The sequence below is a fragment of the Ascaphus truei genome, chromosome 4 (assembly GCF_040206685.1).
Source record: "Ascaphus truei isolate aAscTru1 chromosome 4, aAscTru1.hap1, whole genome shotgun sequence".
NCBI classification, from domain to species: domain Eukaryota; kingdom Metazoa; phylum Chordata; class Amphibia; order Anura; family Ascaphidae; genus Ascaphus; species Ascaphus truei.
In genome coordinates, this window is record NC_134486.1 from 415,981,418 (window position 1) to 415,999,661 (window position 18,244).

General features: G+C 51.3%; 1 protein-coding gene across 2 annotated transcripts in view; it reads left to right on the plus strand.

The window, feature by feature from the left end:
- Positions 1–18,201, plus strand: part of AARS2 (alanyl-tRNA synthetase 2, mitochondrial) — a 55,440-nt gene extending 37,239 nt beyond the window's left edge. For both annotated transcript variants that reach the window (XM_075598799.1, XM_075598800.1), the window contains 7 exons: positions 2,131–2,240; positions 2,678–2,786; positions 6,136–6,258; positions 7,494–7,604; positions 13,455–13,538; positions 14,372–14,482; positions 15,610–18,201. In XM_075598799.1, coding sequence (XP_075454914.1) covers positions 2,131–2,240; positions 2,678–2,786; positions 6,136–6,258; positions 7,494–7,604; positions 13,455–13,538; positions 14,372–14,482; positions 15,610–15,774 — 813 coding nt within the window. In that variant the 3' untranslated portion in view covers positions 15,775–18,201. The remainder of the gene's footprint in view (positions 1–2,130; positions 2,241–2,677; positions 2,787–6,135; positions 6,259–7,493; positions 7,605–13,454; positions 13,539–14,371; positions 14,483–15,609) is intronic.
- The last annotated feature ends 43 nt before the right edge of the window (positions 18,202–18,244 follow it).

Here is an 18,244-nt window from a genome sequence, read left to right on the forward strand (position 1 = left end):
TCCTCTCTCCCTGCCCCCTGTCCTCTCTCCCTGCCCCCTGTCCTCTCTCCCTGCCCCCTCTCCCTGCCCCCTCTCCCTGCACCCTGTCCTCTCCCTGCCTCCTGTCCTCTCTCCCTGCCCCCTGTCCTCTCTCCCTGCCCCGTCCTCTCTCCCTGCCACCTGTCGTCTCTCCCTGTCCTCTCTCCCTGCCTCCTGTCCCTCTCTCCCTGCCTCCTGTCCCTCTCTCCCTGCCTCCTGTCCTTTCTCCCTGTCCTCTCTCCCTGCCCCCTGCCTCCTGTCCTCTCTCCCTGCCTCCTGTCCTCTCTCCCTGCCTCCTGTCCTCTCTCCCTGCCCCCTGTCCTCTCTCCATGCCCCCTGTCCTCTCTCCATGCCCCCTGTCCTCTCTCCATGCCCCCTGTCCTCTCTCCATGCCCCCTGTCCTCTCTCCCTGCCTCCTGTCCTCTCTCCCTGCCCCCTGTCCTGTCTCCCTGCCTCCTGTCCTCTCTCCCTGCCCCCTGTCCTCTCTCCCTGCCTCCTGTCCTCTCTCCCTGCCTCCTGTCCTCTCTCCCTGCCCCCTGTCCTCTCTTCCTGCCCCCTGTCCTCTCTCCCTGCCTCCTGTCCTCTCTCCCTGCCTCCTGTCCTCTCTCCCTGCCTCCTGTCCTCTCTCCCTGCCCCCTGTCCTCTCTCCCTGTCCCCTGTCCTCTCTCCCTGCCCCCTGTTCTCTCTCTCTGCCTCCTGTCCTCTCTCCCTGCCTCCTGTCCTCTCTCCCTGCCCGTCCTCTCTCCCTGCCCCCTCTCCCTGCACCCTGTCCTCTCCCTGCCTCCTGTCCTCTCTCCCTGCCCCCTGTCCTCTCTCCCTGCCCCCTGTCCTCTCTCCCTGCCTCCTGCCCTCTCTCCCTGCCCCCTGTCCTCTCTCCCTGCCTCCTGTCCTCTCCCTGCCTCCTGTCCTCTCCCTGCCTCCTCCCTCTCTCCCTGCCTCCTGTCCTCTCCCTGCCCCCTGTCCTCTCTCCCTGCCTCCTGTCCTCTCTCCCTGCCCCCTGTCCTCTCTCCCTGCCCCCTGTCCTCTCTCTCTGCCTCCTGTCCTCTCTCCCTGCCTCCAGTCCTCTCCCTGCCTCCAGCCCTCTCTCCCTGCCTCCAGCCCTCTCTCCCTGCCTCCTGTCCTCTCTCCCTGCCTCCTGTCCTCTCTCCCTGCCTCCTGTCCTCTCTCCCTGCCTCCTGTCCTCTCTCCCTGCCTCCTGTCCTCTCTCCCTGCCCCCTGTCCTCTCTCCCTGCCCCCTGTCCTCTCTCTCTGCCTCCTGTCCTCTCTCCCTGCCTCCAGTCCTCTCCCTGCCTCCAGCCCTCTCTCCCTGCCTCCAGCCCTCTCTCCCTGCCTCCTGTCCTCTCTCCCTGCCTCCTGTCCTCTCTCCCTGCCTCCTGTCCTCTCTCCCTGCCTCCTGTCCTCTCTCCCTGCCTCCTGTCCTCTCTCCCTGCCTCCTGTCCTCTCTCTCGGCCTCCTGTCCCCTCTCTCTGCCCCCTGTCCCCTCTCTCTGCCCCCTGTCCCCTGTCCTCTCTCCCTGCCTCCTGTCCTCTCTCCCTGCCTCCTGTCCTCTCTCCCTGCCTCCTGTCCTCTTTCCCTGCCCCCTGTCCTCTCTCCCTGCCACCTGTCGTCTCTCCCTGTCCTCTCTCCCTGCCTCCTGTCCTTTCTCCCTGCATCCTGCCCTCTCTCTGCCGCCTGCCCTCTCTCCCTTTCTTCTGTCCTCTCTTCCTGCCCCCTTCCTTCTCTCCCTGCCACCTTCCTTCTCTCCCTACCACCTCCCTTCTCTCCCTGCATCCTGCCCTCTCTCTCTGCCCCCTGCCCTCTCTCCCTGCCTCCTGTCCTCTCTCCCTGCCTCCTGTCCTCTCCCTGCCTCCTTCCCTCTCTCCCTGCCTCCTTCCCTCTCTCCCTGCCTCCTTCCCTCTCTCCCTGCCTCCCGCCCTCTCTCCCTGCCTCCCGCCCTCTCTCCCTGCCTCCTGTCCTCTCCCTGCCTCCTTCCCTCTCTCCCTGCCTCCTTCCCTCTCTCCCTGCCTCCTGTCCTCTCTCCCTGCTTCCTGTCCCCTCTCCCTGCCTCCTGCCCTCTCTCTCTGCCCCCTGCCCTCTTCCCCATGTCACCTGTTTCTCCCTTTGCCTACGCAGCTGTACCCTGATCCTGTCCGTATGGTATCAGTGGGTGTTCCCGTGGACATTGCATTGGCGCCAGGCTCCCAGGCTGCCCTGCAGACCTCAGTGGAGCTGTGCTGTGGCACGTAAGGCTTTTCCATCCTACCCATGTAACGTGTACAGATAATAATGACTGTAAGAGTGTGTCCCAGGCTTAGAATGAAGGCGGCACTTCACACAGGAACTATACATTTATTGGGGGGGGTAGCTTTAGGCGTGTATTATACTAAGCGCAGGCGCGCTAGCGTGCGCGCGCACGGCAATGAAACATACCCGTCTTCCTACGACAGTGTATCCACTGCCGACGCGCACAGCAGACAGCGTTGGCACAGCAACTTGGTGGAAATACAAAGAACTGTGTATTTTCGAATGGCTGCCGTGCCACGTGACACTGTGAGCCAATCACAGTGAGGCCTGCCCGTGTCCTATTTACTGTATGATGGGGTCAGGATGGTCCAAGGCTCACAGGCACGTTCCCGGTTCTCCGTCTGTAACCCTGTCACGGTTTCTCTTTTACATGCAGGCACTTGCTGCGGACGGGAACCATTGAGGACATTGTCATAGTCTCCGAACGACCTCTGGCTAAAGGGGTCAGTCGTCTTATCGCCATCACCGGAGAACAAGCCAAACAGGTCCGTGCAACACCCTCCTGTCCCTTCCTTAGGTATCAACAAATCACCGTGCAACTGGTGCTGATCGGTGACATAGTGACACACAGCTGCACTCCACACCGTCTAGGGGGGTCTGGTGGTGAATAGTGGAGAGAATGTCATATCCACTCTACTCTTTCCTAGATCTGTCTCAGCATCTCCCCTCCTGAAATCCCTCTCCTGGCTTCCAATCAAATCCCGCATCTCACACTCCATTCTTCTCCTCACTATTAAAGCTTTACATTCTTCTGCCCGTCCTTACATCTCAGCCCTAATTTCTCGTTATGCACCATCCCGACTCTGGCGTTCTGCTCAAGGATATCTTCTTTCTACCCCCTTTGCATCTAAAGCCCTCTCCCGCCTTAAACCTTTCTCACTGACTGCCCCACACCTCTGGAATGCCCTTCCCCTCAGTACCCGACTAGCACCCTCTCTATCCACCTTTAAGACCCACCTTAAAACACACTTGCTTAAAGAAGCATATGAATAGCACGGTGGATATTCTGAACACATGATACATAAAGCTTGGCCCCCTGCAGACGCACTTACCAGAACTCCCTCCTACTGTCGCTGTACGTTCTCCCTACCTACCAATTAGATTGTAAGCTCCTCGGAGCAGGGACTCCTTTTCCTAAATGTTACTTTTATGTCTGAAGCACTTATTCCCATTGTGTGTTATTTGTATTATTTGTTATTTATATGATTGCCGTGTGTATTACTGCTGTGAAGCGCTATGTACATTAATGGCGCTATATAAATACATAAATACATAAATTTATGGACATACATACGTACGGACTGGTAAAATGGTCTGCATGGTATTTTGAGGTTACAGACCAGACAGGATATGGAGCTGTCTCTTTCTGTTAGACATGTTAGACATACACAAGCTCAGCAAGCTAAAAACCCAGACCCACAATTCTCATTGTGCTACCAGGAAAGTGATCTCAAGTATATAAACAGTAACAAAGAATCCCTAATGCAACATCCAGTATGACGAATAATTTCTTCCATTTCTGTATGGATTTTTTTCTTCCTATAAATATGGGTCATTTAGTTCAGTGTAGCAAGTAAATATTTCTTGAATTTATTTATTTATTTATAAAATGTGTTACCAGGAAGTAATACATTGAGGGTTACCTCTCGTTTTCACGTATGTCCTGGGCACAGAGTTATAACAAATAATACAGGGTTACAAATACAGTTACATAATGAGCAGGGTATACATTATATACAAGACATTGCGTGCACAGTTAAAGAAAATATATATTATGAGCGTATGAAACAGTTACAGACCAGGTTAAAATGTGAGCCTTAGATTTGAAAGAACTTAAACTGGTGGTGGATGTAAGAGTCTCCGGTAGGTTGTTCCAGTTTTAGGGTGCACGGTAGGAGAAGGAGGAACGGCCGGATACTTTGTTGAGCCTTGGGACCATGAATAGTCTTTTGGAGTCAGATCTCAGGTGATAGGTGCTGCATGTGGTAGGGGTGAGGAGCTTGTTCAGGTAGCTGGGTAGCTTGCCCAGAAAGTATTTGAGGGTGAGACAGGAAAGGTGAACTTTGCGCCTAGACTCTAGTGATGACCAATCTAGTTCTTTGAGCATTTCGCAGAGATGTGTGTTGTAGTTGCATTGGAGAACAAAACGACAAATTGAATTGTAGAGGGTGTCAAGTTTGCTAAGGTGGGTTTGAGGAGCCGAGCCATATACTATGTCTCCATAGTCAATAATTGGCATTAGCATCTGCTGTGCAATACGCTTTCTGACCAGGAGACTTAGGGAGGATTTGTTCCTGTAAAGTACCCCTAGTTTGGCATAGGTCTTGGTTGTCAGGGTATCAATGTGCATCCCGAATGTTAAGTGGGAGTCAAACCATAAGCCCAGGTACTTAAAACTAGTGACAGGTGTTAGGGTGGTGTTAGTGTTGGTTCTAATCAGGAGCTCAGTCACTGGAAGCTTTACAAATTTAGTCTTGGTCCCAAATACCATTGTTACAGTCTTGTCAATGTTTAAAAACAGTTTGTTTTGGGAAATCCAGTTTTCGAGTCTCAAAAAGTCAGACTGAAGTATGTGTTGAAGGTCGGAGAGGCTATGGCTGTGTGCATATAGGATTGTGTCATCTGCATATATGTGTATTGAGGCTTCCTTACAGGCTGTTGGAAGATCATTAATGAACACTGAGAAGAGTAGGGGCCCCAGAACAGAGCCTTGCGGGACACCACAGGTGATATCCAGGGGGTTGGAGTTAGAGCCTGAGATGGACACATGTTGGGATCTTCCTGATAGGTAGGACTGAAACCAGTTTAAAGCATGTTTCCCTATTCCAGAGCTCTGGAGTTTGTTAAGCAGGATAACATGATCAACTGTGTCAAAAGCCTTTGCAAAATTTAGGAATACTGCACCAGCGAGTTGTCCCCGTTCCATTCCACACTGGATTTCATTGCAAACTTTTAGCAGGGTAGTTACGGTGGAGTGTTTGGGACGAAACCCAGACAGGAATTGGCTAGGGAAATTTGTCTTGGTGTAGAAATCGCTTAATTGGGAGTGGACACATTTTTCCATGACTTTGGATAGGATTGGGAGAAGGGAGATTGGTCTGTAGTTTGAGACAGTGTTTTTGTCCCCACTTTTGAAGATTGGGACAACTCTGGCAGTTTTCCAGGTCTTAGGGATATGGCCTGCAGACAGGATAGAGTTGACTATGGACGCAATTGGTTTGGCAATGGCTGGGGCACCAAGTCGTAGGAACCTAGATTGTAGTAAGTCAGGTCCACATTGGCTGCTTAGTTTTAGTTTGAGGAGCGCTTGTGTAATCTCCTCTTCAGATACTGGGCTAAATTGAAAATTGTGGGCAGTGTTGGATCTGGTGGATGGATGGCTCCCTTTGGGACCGGGCGCTAATGATCCTCCAGGTACTGTAGGGCCCCAGGTATATGGCGGTTCCGTTCCAGGGGCCTGCCGTATAGTGAAAATCGGCGGAAAGCGGATCCGGCGATTTTCAGTTCTGTGCATGCAACCGCCCGTTCTGCGCATGCGCAACCGAAAATCAAAGATGGCGGCCCCCATTCTCGGTGCCGCCGTATCGCCAAAAAGCGAAGCGCCGAGAAGCGGGGCCCTGCTGTACTGCGTTTGCAGCCTCCCTTGTCCATATTGCTCCATCACATTTTCTCATTTCTTACATTTTGGTCGTCATCTGGGTCTTTTAATCTCTCTTGGAATCCGGTTGAGTTCCATCTTTGTCCAACGATGAGAGAGAGAGATTTGTGTCTGTTACTTTGGAAGGCCTAGCAGGTACAGCACATTGATGGTCAACGCTATTCGTATCTTCCCAGGCACGAGAGGCCGGAGAGACCCTGTCCAGGGAGGTGGAGTCCACGAGCGAACGCTTGAAGACGAGACCCCGCACCCTGAGCGAAGCCTTTCGTCTGTCCAAGCATGTGGGAGTCCTGACAGATGTGAGTAACCTGGGGGTGACGTGTGCTTGTGGTAGATCCAGAATCACTACATGCAAGAACCAGACGCTCGTTGCTATATATAAAAAAAACACACTTCAAAGCCGATTACTCTCTGGGGATTTTCCAAAGCTGAAAAAATAAAGATATAAAAACAACGCGTGTGTAAATATTCAGACACCTGCCCGGATAACCTGTGCGCACCCTTTAACCCCTTCACTGCTAGACTGGTCAGCACATGAATGTACAAATGTAGCAAGATGTACTGTCCCTGGCGCCCGCGGAGGAACAAGCGAAAGTCTGCCGCGATGGCACTGCGGGGGGCGGGGGGACCTGTAGCATTAATCCTTCGGTGCCGGGGTCACGTGACCACGCGTGGCAGCGGCACGGATGACACGGAGCTTTGCTACATGGCTATTGCTAAGCCAACAAGGGATGTATTCCAAATAAATGCCCATGTTTACTAAGTGGTGCTATGCCAGACGGCGTATTATGGAATAGTGCTGCATGGCGCCATTGTATACCTTGCACCGCCATCATTAGCACGGTATGAAACACCATAACACAGCATAGGGAGTTTGACCACGTTTACACCGCTACAGAAGGTCAAGCGGCGCCTGCCCCGAAGAACTTACACTCTACAAGTCTTTTAAAGCTTGCGGCTGCTACCTAGTATTACACCGTGTGGGACGCTGCACGCACAGGATTCTGGGTACGGTCAGTCTCCGCTGCTATGCTTTCTCAGGGATTGCGTGTCCTGTGCGTTCTGCAGAAGCAGCTCTAACGGAGGCCGCGCGTTAATATGGACAAATGTGTGGCTCTCTGCGCAAACTAACGGAGGCCGGGTGTTAATATGGACAAATGTGTGGCTCTCTGCGCAAACTAACGGAGGCCGGGTGTTAATATGGACAAATGTGTGGCTCTCTGCGCAAACTAACGGAGGCCGGGCGTTAATGTGGACAAAAGCGTGGCTCTCTGCGCAAACTAACTGAGGGTAAACAGTCAGAGAGAACGTGTAGGGAGAACAGGGGACAGGGGCGCACTTCCGGGGACCCCACTATGTGGGACACTGTAAAGGGAAACGCCAGGCTGCAGTGAGTGGGACTCCATTCATGTCCGTGAGATCACAATTTATAAACTGAGGGAGACCTGCTGAGAAACTGTGATACTCGGCACCACTGTACGAGCTGCAGGAAATAATGTGTTATGGGGATGTTTTCTCTCTGTTTTTTCCCCAGAGCGTGGACAGCGCCGCCATGCCTCAGTGGCAGAGGAAGGAACTGCAGGTCATCCTTAAGGCTTTGCAGAAATCCGCTAACACAGCCATGCGCAAGCTGGAGAGCAGACAGGTGAGCGACACTCGGGGTATTGAGTCAGCCACACAGTGCTAGTAGAAGCGTGCAGTGCGCATGTGCTAGTAGAAGCGTGCAGTGCGCGTGTGCTTGTAGAAGCGTGCAGTGCGCTTGTGCTAGTAGAAGCGTGCCGTGCGCTTGTGCTTGTAGAAGCGCGCAGTGCGCTTGTGCTTGTAGAAGCGTGCAGTGCGCGTGTGCTTGTAGAAGCGTGCAGTGCGCGTGTGCTTGTAGAAGCGTGCAGTGCGCGTGTGCTTGTAGAAGCGTGCAGTGCGCGTGTGCTTGTAGAAGCGTGCAGTGCGCGTGTGCTTGTAGAAGCCTGCAGTGCGCGTGTGCTTGTAGAAGCGTGCAGCGCGCGTGTGCTTGTAGAAGCGTGCAGTGCGCGTGTGCTTTCAGAAGCGTGCAGTGCGTGTGTGCTAGTAAAGCGTGCAGTGCACGTGTGCTTTTAGAAGCGTGCAGTGCGCGTGTGCTTGTAAAAGCGTGCAGTGCGCGTGTGCTTTTAGAAGCGTGCAGTGCGCGTGTGCTTGTAGAAGCGTGCAGTGCGCGTGTGCTTTTAGAAGCGTGCAGTGCGCGTGTGCTAGTAGAAGCGTGCAGTGTGCTTGTGCTTGTAGAAGCGTGCAGTGCGCGTGTGCTTGTAGAAGCCTGCAGTGCGCGTGTGCTTGTAGAAGCGTGCAGCGCGCGTGTGCTTGTAGAAGCGTGCAGTGCGCGTGTGCTTTCAGAAGCGTGCAGTGCGTGTGTGCTTGTAGAAGCGTGCAGTGCGCGTGTGCTTGTAGAAGCGTGCAGTGCGCTTGTGCTAGTAGAAGCGTGCAGTGCGCTTGTGCTAGTAGAAGCGTAAAGTGCGCGTGTGCTTGTAGAAGCGTGCAGTGCACTTGTGCTAGTAGAAGCGTAAAGTGCGCGTGTGCTTGTAGAAGCGTGCAGTGCACGTGTGCTTGTAGAAGCGTGCAGTGTGCTTGTGCTAGTAGAAGCGTGCAGTGTGCTTGTGCTTGTAGAAGCGTGCAGTGCGCTTGTGCTAGTAGAAGCGTGCAGTGCGCTTGTGCTAGTAGAAGCGTGCAGTGCGCGTGTGCTTGTAGAAGCGTGCAGTGCGCGTGTGCTTCTAGAAGCGTGCAGTGCGCTTGTGCTAGTAGAAGCGTGCAGTGCGCTTGTGCTAGTAGAAGCGTAAAGTGCGCGTGTGCTTGTAGAAGCGTGCAGTGCACTTGTGCTAGTAGAAGCGTAAAGTGCGCGTGTGCTTGTAGAAGCGTGCAGTGCACGTGTGCTTGTAGAAGCGTGCAGTGTGCTTGTGCTAGTAGAAGCGTGCAGTGTGCTTGTGCTTGTAGAAGCGTGCAGTGCGCTTGTGCTAGTAGAAGCGTGCAGTGCGCTTGTGCTAGTAGAAGCGTGCAGTGCGCGTGTGCTTGTAGAAGCGTGCAGTGCGCGTGTGCTTCTAGAAGCGTGCAGTGCGCTTGTGCTAGTAGAAGCGTGCAGTGCGCTTGTGCTAGTAGAAGCGTAAAGTGCGCGTGTGCTTGTAGAAGCGTGCAGTGCACTTGTGCTAGTAGAAGCGTAAAGTGCGCGTGTGCTTGTAGAAGCGTGCAGTGCACGTGTGCTTGTAGAAGCGTGCAGTGTGCTTGTGCTAGTAGAAGCGTGCAGTGTGCTTGTGCTTGTAGAAGCGTGCAGTGCGCGTGTGCTAGTAGAAGCGTGCAGTGCGCGTGTGCTAGTAGAAGCGTGCAGTGCGCGTGTGCTTGTAGAAGCGTGCAGTGCGCGTGTGCTAGTAGAAGCGTGCAGTGCGCGTGTGCTAGTAGAAGCGTGCAGTGCGCGTGTGCTAGTAGAAGCGTGCAGTGCGCGTGTGCTAGTAGAAGCGTGCAGTGCGCGTGTGCTAGTAGAAGCGTGCAGTGCGCGTGTGCTTGTAGAAGCGTGCAGTGCGCTTTTGCTAGTAGAAGCGTGCAGTGCGCGTGAGCTTGTAGAAGCGTGCAGTGCGCGTGTGCTTGTAGAAGCGTGCAGTGCGCGTGTGCTTGTAGAAGCGTGCAGTGCGCGTGTGCTTGTAGAAGCGTGCAGTGCGCGTGTGCTTGTAGAAGCGTGCAGTGCGCGTGTGCTTGTAGAAGCGTGCAGTGCGCGTGTGCTTGTAGAAGCGTGCAGTGCGCTTGTGCTAGTAGAAGCGTGCAGTGCGCTTGTGCTAGTAGAAGCGCGCAGTGCGCTTGTGCTAGTAAAAGCGTGCAGTGCGCATGTGCTTGTAGAAGCGTGCAGTGCGCTTGCGCTAGTAGAAGCGTGCAGTGCGCTTGCGCTAGTAGAAGCGTGCAGTGCGCATGCGCTAGTAGAAGCGTGCAGTGCGCTTGCGCTAGTAGAAGCGTGCAGTGCGCTTGCGCTAGTAGAAGCGTGCAGTGCGCTTGCGCTAGTAGAAGCGTGCAGTGCGCTTGCGCTAGTAGAAGCGTGCAGTGCGCGTGCGCTTGTAGAAGCGTGCAGTGCGCGTGCGCTTGTAGAAGCGTGCAGTGCGCGTGTGCTTCTAGAAGCGTGCAGTGCGCGTGTGCTTCTAGAAGCGTGCAGTGCGCGTGTGCTTGTAGAAGCGTGCAGTGCGCGTGTGCTTGTAGAAGCGTGCAGTGCGCTTGTGCTAGTAGAAGCGCGCAGTGCGCTTGTGCTAGTAGAAGCGCGCAGTGCGCTTGTGCTAGTAGAAGCGCGCAGTGCGCTTGTGCTAGTAGAAGCGCGCAGTGCGCTTGTGCTAGTAGAAGCGCGCAGTGCGCTTGTGCTAGTAGAAGCGCGCAGTGCGCTTGTGCTAGTAAAAGCATGCAGTGCGCATGTGCTTGTAGAAGCGTGCAGTGCGCTTGCGCTAGTAGAAGCGTGCAGTGCGCTTGCGCTAGTAGAAGCGTGCAGTGCGCTTGCGCTAGTAGAAGCGTGCAGTGCGCGTGTGCTAGTAGAAGCGTGCAGTGCGCGTGTGCTAGTAGAAGCGTGCAGTGCGCTTGCGCTAGTAGAAGAGTGCAGTGCGCTTGCGCTAGTAGAAGCGTGCAGTGCGCTTGCGCTAGTAGAAGAGTGCAGCGCGCTTGCGCTAGTAGAAGCGTGCAGTTCGCTTGTGCTAGTAGACGCGTGCAATGCTCTCGTGCTAGTAGAAGAGTGCAGTGCGCTTGCGCTAGTAGAAGCGTGCAGTTCGCTTGTGCTAGTAGACGCGTGCAATGCTCTCGTGCTAGTAGAAGCGTGCAGTGCGCTTGTGCTTGTAGAAGAGTGCAGTGCGCTTGTGCTTGTAGAAGAGTGCAGTGCGCTTGTGCTTGTAGAAGAGTGCAGTGCGCTTGTGCTTGTAGAAGAGTGCAGTGCGCTTGTGCTTGTAGAAGAGTGCAGTGCAGTGGGTGGCTGACACGTTCTGACTGACTCGTGAGTGGGTGGGTGGGTTGGTGTCTGTATACACACTGTTTCACACACTGCCACTGATACACACAGACACTGGGAGGGGGCAATCACACACGCACACAGAATGGGAGCGGGGCAGTCACACACACACACACACACACACAGTGGGAGGGGGCAGACACACACAGACTGGGAGGGGGGCAGTCACACACATACACACACTGGGAGAGGGCACGCACACACACACAGTGGGAGGGGGGCAGTCACAAACACACACAAACACAGACTGGGAGGGGGCAGTGACACGCAGTCAAATACACACACTGGGAGGGGGGCAGACACACACTGGGAGGGGGGCAGACACACACTGGGAGGGGGGCAGACACACACTGGGAGGGGGGCAGACACACCCCAGGAAGTGAGGCTCCATCATGAGCCAATTACCAAAACAATCAAGAAAAAACTTGAATAATGACATCATGTGCAAATCCTGTTATGTAATGTATGTTGGCAGGCGTCATGGGGCTTACCGGTGAGTGCAGCGCCACAGTGCAGAGCCAGCAGCAGTGAGGCTTTTTTTTCACTCTGCCGGCAGTTTCAGTTGCCAGCTGTTTGCTGGGAGCCTTCCTTCTGGTGAATACACACACTGACACACACACACACACACACACACACACACACACACACACACACACACACACACACACACACACACACACACACACACACACACACACACACACACACACACACACACACACACACACGGACACACACACTGAGAAGCAGCTCAACTCACTGCATCCGCCCCCGGTACAAAGCCCCGCCCCCAGCATCCTCTGACCTCCAACCAATCCCCTGCTTCTACTCTAAAGCCCCGCCCCCCGGCATCCTACTATTGAAAAAAAAAATACTCGCGGCTGCCGCATCCTCCTCCCGCCGCCTCCGCCCCCTGCGCACTGCCGCTGACTCGCGCACGGGACCAGGGGCAAAACCCGGGACATTTCCGGGACGGACCGGCAACCGGGACAGCCCAGAAAAAAACGGGACGTCTGGTCACCCTATTTCTAGGGGAACAGTGGAAGATGCACGTACTCACTATTGCAGCTGGTGGTAAAAGAAAGCACACTTTCCTGTCCAGCAGGAACAAGCAATGGGGCATACCAATAAACAGGATAGCAGGGGGAGAAGCTAAACCAACTCAGGTTTGAGCAGAGGGAGGTTGCCAAGGCAACAGGCTAGGAAGCCACAGGGGGAGCAACAATGTTGCAATAACACTGAGGAGCAATGGCTGCCTGAGAACAGGGAAACATGCAACTGGTTCCAGGACACTCCCACATGTCATGCATGTGCACGTCTCGGGCGGGTCTGCAGCTCTGCTTCACCCATTATCCCTTAGCAAACAGCACTTCCACTGCACCCAGGGATTCTGGGTAAATCTATTCTAAAATACTCCTTTATGCTCTATAAATGAATAACGATACTAACACCAGATTTATGCATAACATCTGTAACATACATTTTTATGGCCTTCTTCTTTAAACGTGTGGAGAACAGCATTTAGCTGCTTTAATAGCTGCCGTGATATGAGCGGAAGCAGGAGGGTCCGTGGCCGTGCCGCGCCCCGATTTTACTGCGTGTAGCGCTGCAGCCAGGAGGCGCACCCCTGCAGCCAGGAGGCGCACCCCTGCAGCCAGGAGGCGCACCCCTGCTCTCCTTTCCCTACACACTGGTAGCCTTTGCATTATTAATCTGATATACCTTTAAAGGTACCCACACGTTAAAGAACACAATTAAAAGAAGCCGTCTAAAACACTTTAACCCTTTACTGACAGTGGGACAGCAATGTTACATCAACCTATGCTAAATTTACACAACAGATACTTTATCCTATATCCGTACTTACAGTATATTGATCCAGAGGAAGGCAAACAGAAAACCCCAGTGTCATATCATCCAATGATATCTCATAAGGGGTAAAATAAATTCCTTCCTGACTCCAAGAATTGGCGATCAAATTACTCCCTGAGTCAGCGGCCTCCCCATGTTTACTTATTTGATGTATCCCTGTATAGCTTTCCTTTCTAAAAAGATGTTCAACTTTTTTTATAACATATCTATTGTATCTGCCATCACAGTCTCCATGGGTAATGAATCCCACATTTTAACTGCCCTTACTGTAAAGAACCCTTTCCTTTGTTGCTGGTGAAATCTCCTTTCCTCCAACCTTAAGGGATGGCCCCGAGTCCTTAGTACTGCCCGTGGGATGAATAATTATTTTGAAAGCTCCTTGTACTGTCCCCGAATATATTTGTATATAGTTATCATATCCCCTCTTAGGCGCCTCTTGTGCTGCTTTGAAATACATTGCTGGCCTCTCGGGCAGAGAAGGGGTTAAGCACTAATTACATTTCGTTCCCCACGACACTTTTCCGTAATTAAAATGTAGGTTTCCCTGCACAGCATCAGTATGGTTGTTGCAGAGCAGAGGGACAGCTCTTTGGCTGCGTGCTGGATCAGCGACCCATGTCTCTCTTCTCCCTCCAGGCAGCAGAGAAAGCCCAGAGCCTCCTGGAGAAGCATTCACATCAGCCGCTCATTGTAGATACTGTCCCAGTTGAGTCCCTCTCGGTGAGTTCTTTTTTTTCTAGGGCCTGAATCGGGCACGGGCAGGAGGACATTGGCTTATGCAAGGGACAGTGTGGGTCCCATCCTGCGCTGGTGTGAGAAGATGCACGTTGTGTCCTCCTTCTCTCACGTAGGCGTCGCCATTTATAACATTGCTCTTCAGGGAATCCGGCCAATGTAGTGTCCTGTCATCACACTCGGGAGACTGCATTTAGTCATATATAGAGCTCTAGTAGTTGGATTTGTCCTGAAGAAGGGTACTTCTGTTTCAGGTTCTGAGTCCTTCTAATAGAAGGTTTTCAGACCTCACAGGTCTCTCCTTCAGCTGTAATGTAGAAAAGAACTGTCCCAAATCTTAGCACTTTTGATTTTTGTAGGAGGGTGATTTTGTTGAAGCCTGTGGAGGACACTGATGTGTGTAAGAATGCGATCCGCACTATATGAAGAGTATGAGATTATTTATGTTTAGGGAATAACTGGTGTTAGTAGGAGGGTGATAGTGTTGAAAATGAGGGTGACATCACCCTGCTGAGGATGAGTTCGCAAGTGTAGTTACTTTTATCCCTGTACTCGTCAGCAACGGACTATCCTTCATACGGTTACATGGGGTAAACGGTCTGTTTGTTGCCCCAATCCAATTGCCTGGCATATGACAAACCCGTAAAATCTCGCGACTGGCCCTGACGATCGTGTGTGATCCCTGTCCCTCGTAGGATCTCTCAGGACAGGACCTGACGACCGTGTGTGATCCATGTACCTCATAGGATCCACTGGGAGGGGGGGACATAACTTATTCACTGCTGCAAAGCAAACTTGCCCTCTCGTCCCTCTCCTAGATCTTGATGAAAGTGGTCAACCAGGTGTGTGATAAGTCTCCAGGTTCCTCAGTGATGCTTCTCAGCCAACAGGATTCTGGGAAAGTCTTCTGCGCCTGCCAAGTGCCAAAGGTAACCTTCATATTGCCCCAGCCATGCCTGGATAACCTTCATGAATGGCCCCACCAGCAGGAAAGGAGATACAAACAGAGGCACGGTCCACTCCCATCTGTCCACTCTAAGGGAGCAGTTGTTCCAGGGGGGTTTCCGCCTCCCCCTTTGATAGATGGGGAGCAGGGGATCTCCAGAGCTACACGCTGCTTCATTTCAGCCCTAGGGCCCCCCTGGCTCCCGAGATACTTATCGGGGAAGATGCCGTCGGTAGAATCTCCTTCAGGGGAAACAAAATGGCATTTAATTATCCTGCATTATTAGGATGACGTGACGCGGGGTATTTAAATACCAGGAAGTAACCAGAGGCACCTTCTCCGGTAAGTACAGGGGCGTCACAGAGCTGAAATTAACGCAGCTCCAGGGACCCCCGGCTGCATAAATATATCAGTATCGTTTCATGTGTATAGGATTCTACTTCCATACTACACATGTATATGTCTTTCTGTGTGGGATCGGCGGTTTGTACGGGCGTAAGGTTTTATAACGGTTACCAGCGTGGACTTGCCTGGAACATCTCGTCCCGCGGACAAAGCAGCTCACAATCGGAGCAAGACCGCCCGCTACTGTCACACAGCAGGAAGGATTAGCAGCCTCGAGAGCCACCAACAGGTCAGGATTTCAGGATATCCATGCATTAGCACAGGTGGCTCAATCAGACCCTGCTTCAGCACAGGTGGCTCAATCAGACCCTGCTTCAGCACAGGTGGCTCAATCAGACCCTGCTTCAGCACAGGTGGCTCAATCAGTCCCAGCTTTAGCACAGGTGGCCCAGTCTATGACCGAGCCACTGATTGAGCCAGTTGTGTGGAAGTAGGGATATCCTGAAAACCTGACCTGTTGGTAGCTCTTGAGAGCTGGAGTTGGCCGCCCACGGATTGGATCTTTAATAGGCCGTAGTTTGGAGAGAAGCACTTAGTTTTTTTTGGAGGGGTTAAACAATATGCTCACATTCCAGTAAATAACGACACTAAATAAAATATGAATTCAGCAATCGTTTCCAAACAACCCGTTCTGCAGCTACCCGGAGACCGATGTGGTGTCTGTAACCGTGTCAGTGCATGCAGCTCAACCTGTCTCTCCCACAGGGCTCCGTGTCTGGACTCTCGGCTGCTGAGTGGGCCCTGGCAGTATGCTCCAGCATGGGAGGGAACGCCGGGGGCACAAACATCGTGGCCAAGGGTACCGGGACCAGCCACAACCTGGACGGGATTATAAAAAGCGCTCAGTCTTTCCCCCGGACAAAGCGGTGAGCGCACGAGCGGCAGAGACATCACAAGTGGTGGGAATGTCGGCATGGAGCAGTGCTATCCGGTGAGCTGTGAGATGCTGTGTGTGATTGTATTACATACACACACACAGAGGACAACTAAAGTCCACAGCTGATGCACGAAAGTAAACCCTCCAGCACAAGAGGGAAAATCTTGTTGTCTACCGGAGGTCCAAGCAAAAGGCCTAACGAAACTTCCTCCTAAATGGATACCAATCGTGCATCATCTTTTAGCAAATGTAGATGTGTCATATGGTCATTGTCACATGAAAGGAATCGCTTCATTTGGTCCCCACGCTGGGCATGTATCCATGGATCCCACTTTGGATGAACACTGGGCAATACTGTTATATCTTCTCTGATGTAAGGCTCTGTGAGCTTCACATAGGCAGGCAAAGCCCCTCTGCCTGTAGTACTGTGTCTTGGCAAAGTGTAAGTCCAAAGCTCCGGCACACAAACCCTCCATTTATACACGGAACTTAAAGACCAGTGGCAGTGCAAAAGTTACCCCCCCACCCCTGCGAGCGCTTGCGAAAATTTAAAGGACACCCGGTCCTCAGCGCCAGCGGGGACAAAGCCTAACATGTACAGCAGCGCTCAGAAGGTGGGTTTTAAAGTGCCGTGTGTGCATTTAATACACGCCGGGGCCTATGTGTCAGTCTCCTGAAAAACCAGGGCAAAAAAACAGCCCCATATACTCTAACGCCAAATCTCCCCTTGTACCCTATAGGATATTTTTTCTTTGATAAATCTGGTGCTGTTTTTTAGGCCTGGTTTTGTAGCTGGGAGACTTTTAATAATGTGCTTCCGCGGGTGGGTCCAAACTGGACAGCCACCAGGGATTCAGGATGTCACGTTTCGCCTGGAGGGAGTGAAATGTACTAAAGTACCATGGCTGCAATACCGGTGCAAAAACAGCACCAGATTAATCAAAGACAACAAATCCTGTTGAAATAAAGTTTTTTTGTCCTTTCGGAAATGTGGTGTGATATATAAATATATATATTTTTAAATAACCCCAATAATGGTATCTCTTAAAGTGCAGTCAGGACCACAAAACGTTTGAACCACACATATATCTCCTATTAGATCCCACCAGCACTGAAGGTGTTAATAAGTTCCCCTTGAGGAATATTCTCAAGCCATTGTTTATGGTGGTTGCTGTCAGCCTCAAAATAATTAAGGCAACTTACCGGTTTGTAGTTTTGGTGCAGATACGACCATTCTCTATGTATATAAGCAGATGAAGAAACTCCAAATTGGTGGTGCTAAAATTATAAGTGAATTTAAAATTGTAAGAATTGTGATTTAATGTAATCAAGAAACAATAGTAAAGTGTCGTGATCCCCATGCCAAATAAAAAACATGTCATCCACATATCTGGTCCAGAGCACCAGGTTTGCACCGAATTCATGTTGGGACCATATGGTTTGGTCCTCCCACATCTCCATAAGGAGATTGGCATAACTCGGTGCAAACCTGGCGCCAATCGCCGTGCCCTTGATCGGTAAAAATATTTCTTCATGAAACTAAAAGAAAGTTGTGTGAGTGTAAATATAATTAATATGATAAGAAAATCAATATGTGCCACAGTGTAGATACCTTCAAAATCTAAGAAATATTTGGCTGCTAAACAACCAACCTTGTGTGTGCTTAATCACCGTGTATAAAGAAGTGACGTCGCAAGTTACTAAATAATATTGGTCCGTCCAAACAATGCCATTAAGTAGATTCAAAATGTGCGTAGGGTCTTGTAAATAAGATTTAATTTTTTTGACCAGCTTCTGTAGAAAAAAATCAATGTAAACGGAGCGGTTGGAAGTGATAGAGTGAACGCCAGAAATTATAGGTCTACCTGGGGGATGTATGGGATCTTTGTGTAATTTGGATAAATAATAAAAAAATGGGTAATGTCGTTTTTTATTTATTTATATGTATTCAAATTCTTCTTTACTAAGAAATTGTTTTTCTAAGTCCCCGTGTCAAAAGATTCTCTAACTCATACAGGTAATCTTCCGTTGGATTGTTCGGCAATCTTGAATATGTTTCTATATCGTTCAGCAGTCTAAAGTATTCGGCAATGTAGCTTTCCTTATCTAGGATCACTACCCCTCCTCCCTTATCTGCCGATTTAATCACAATAGAGGTACCTTCTCTCAATTGTTTCATTGCATCATACTGTTTTTTTTATTTAGAGTCTGCTTTATTTAGTTGTCTATTTTGTTTAGCAAGTTTGTCCAAATCATCTTGCACTCCTTTTTCAAATAAATCTAAACAACCACCCTTACGGTAACTAGGGTAGGATTGTGATTTATTTTTAATGGATTATGCTGTGTGATATTAGTAATTGTAGGAGGAGTGTTGATGATACCAGCAGGTGTATGTACCTTTTTGTTTAATAAAGTATTTTTTTTAAATAGATTTTTTTACAAATTTGCCCACATCGATATAAG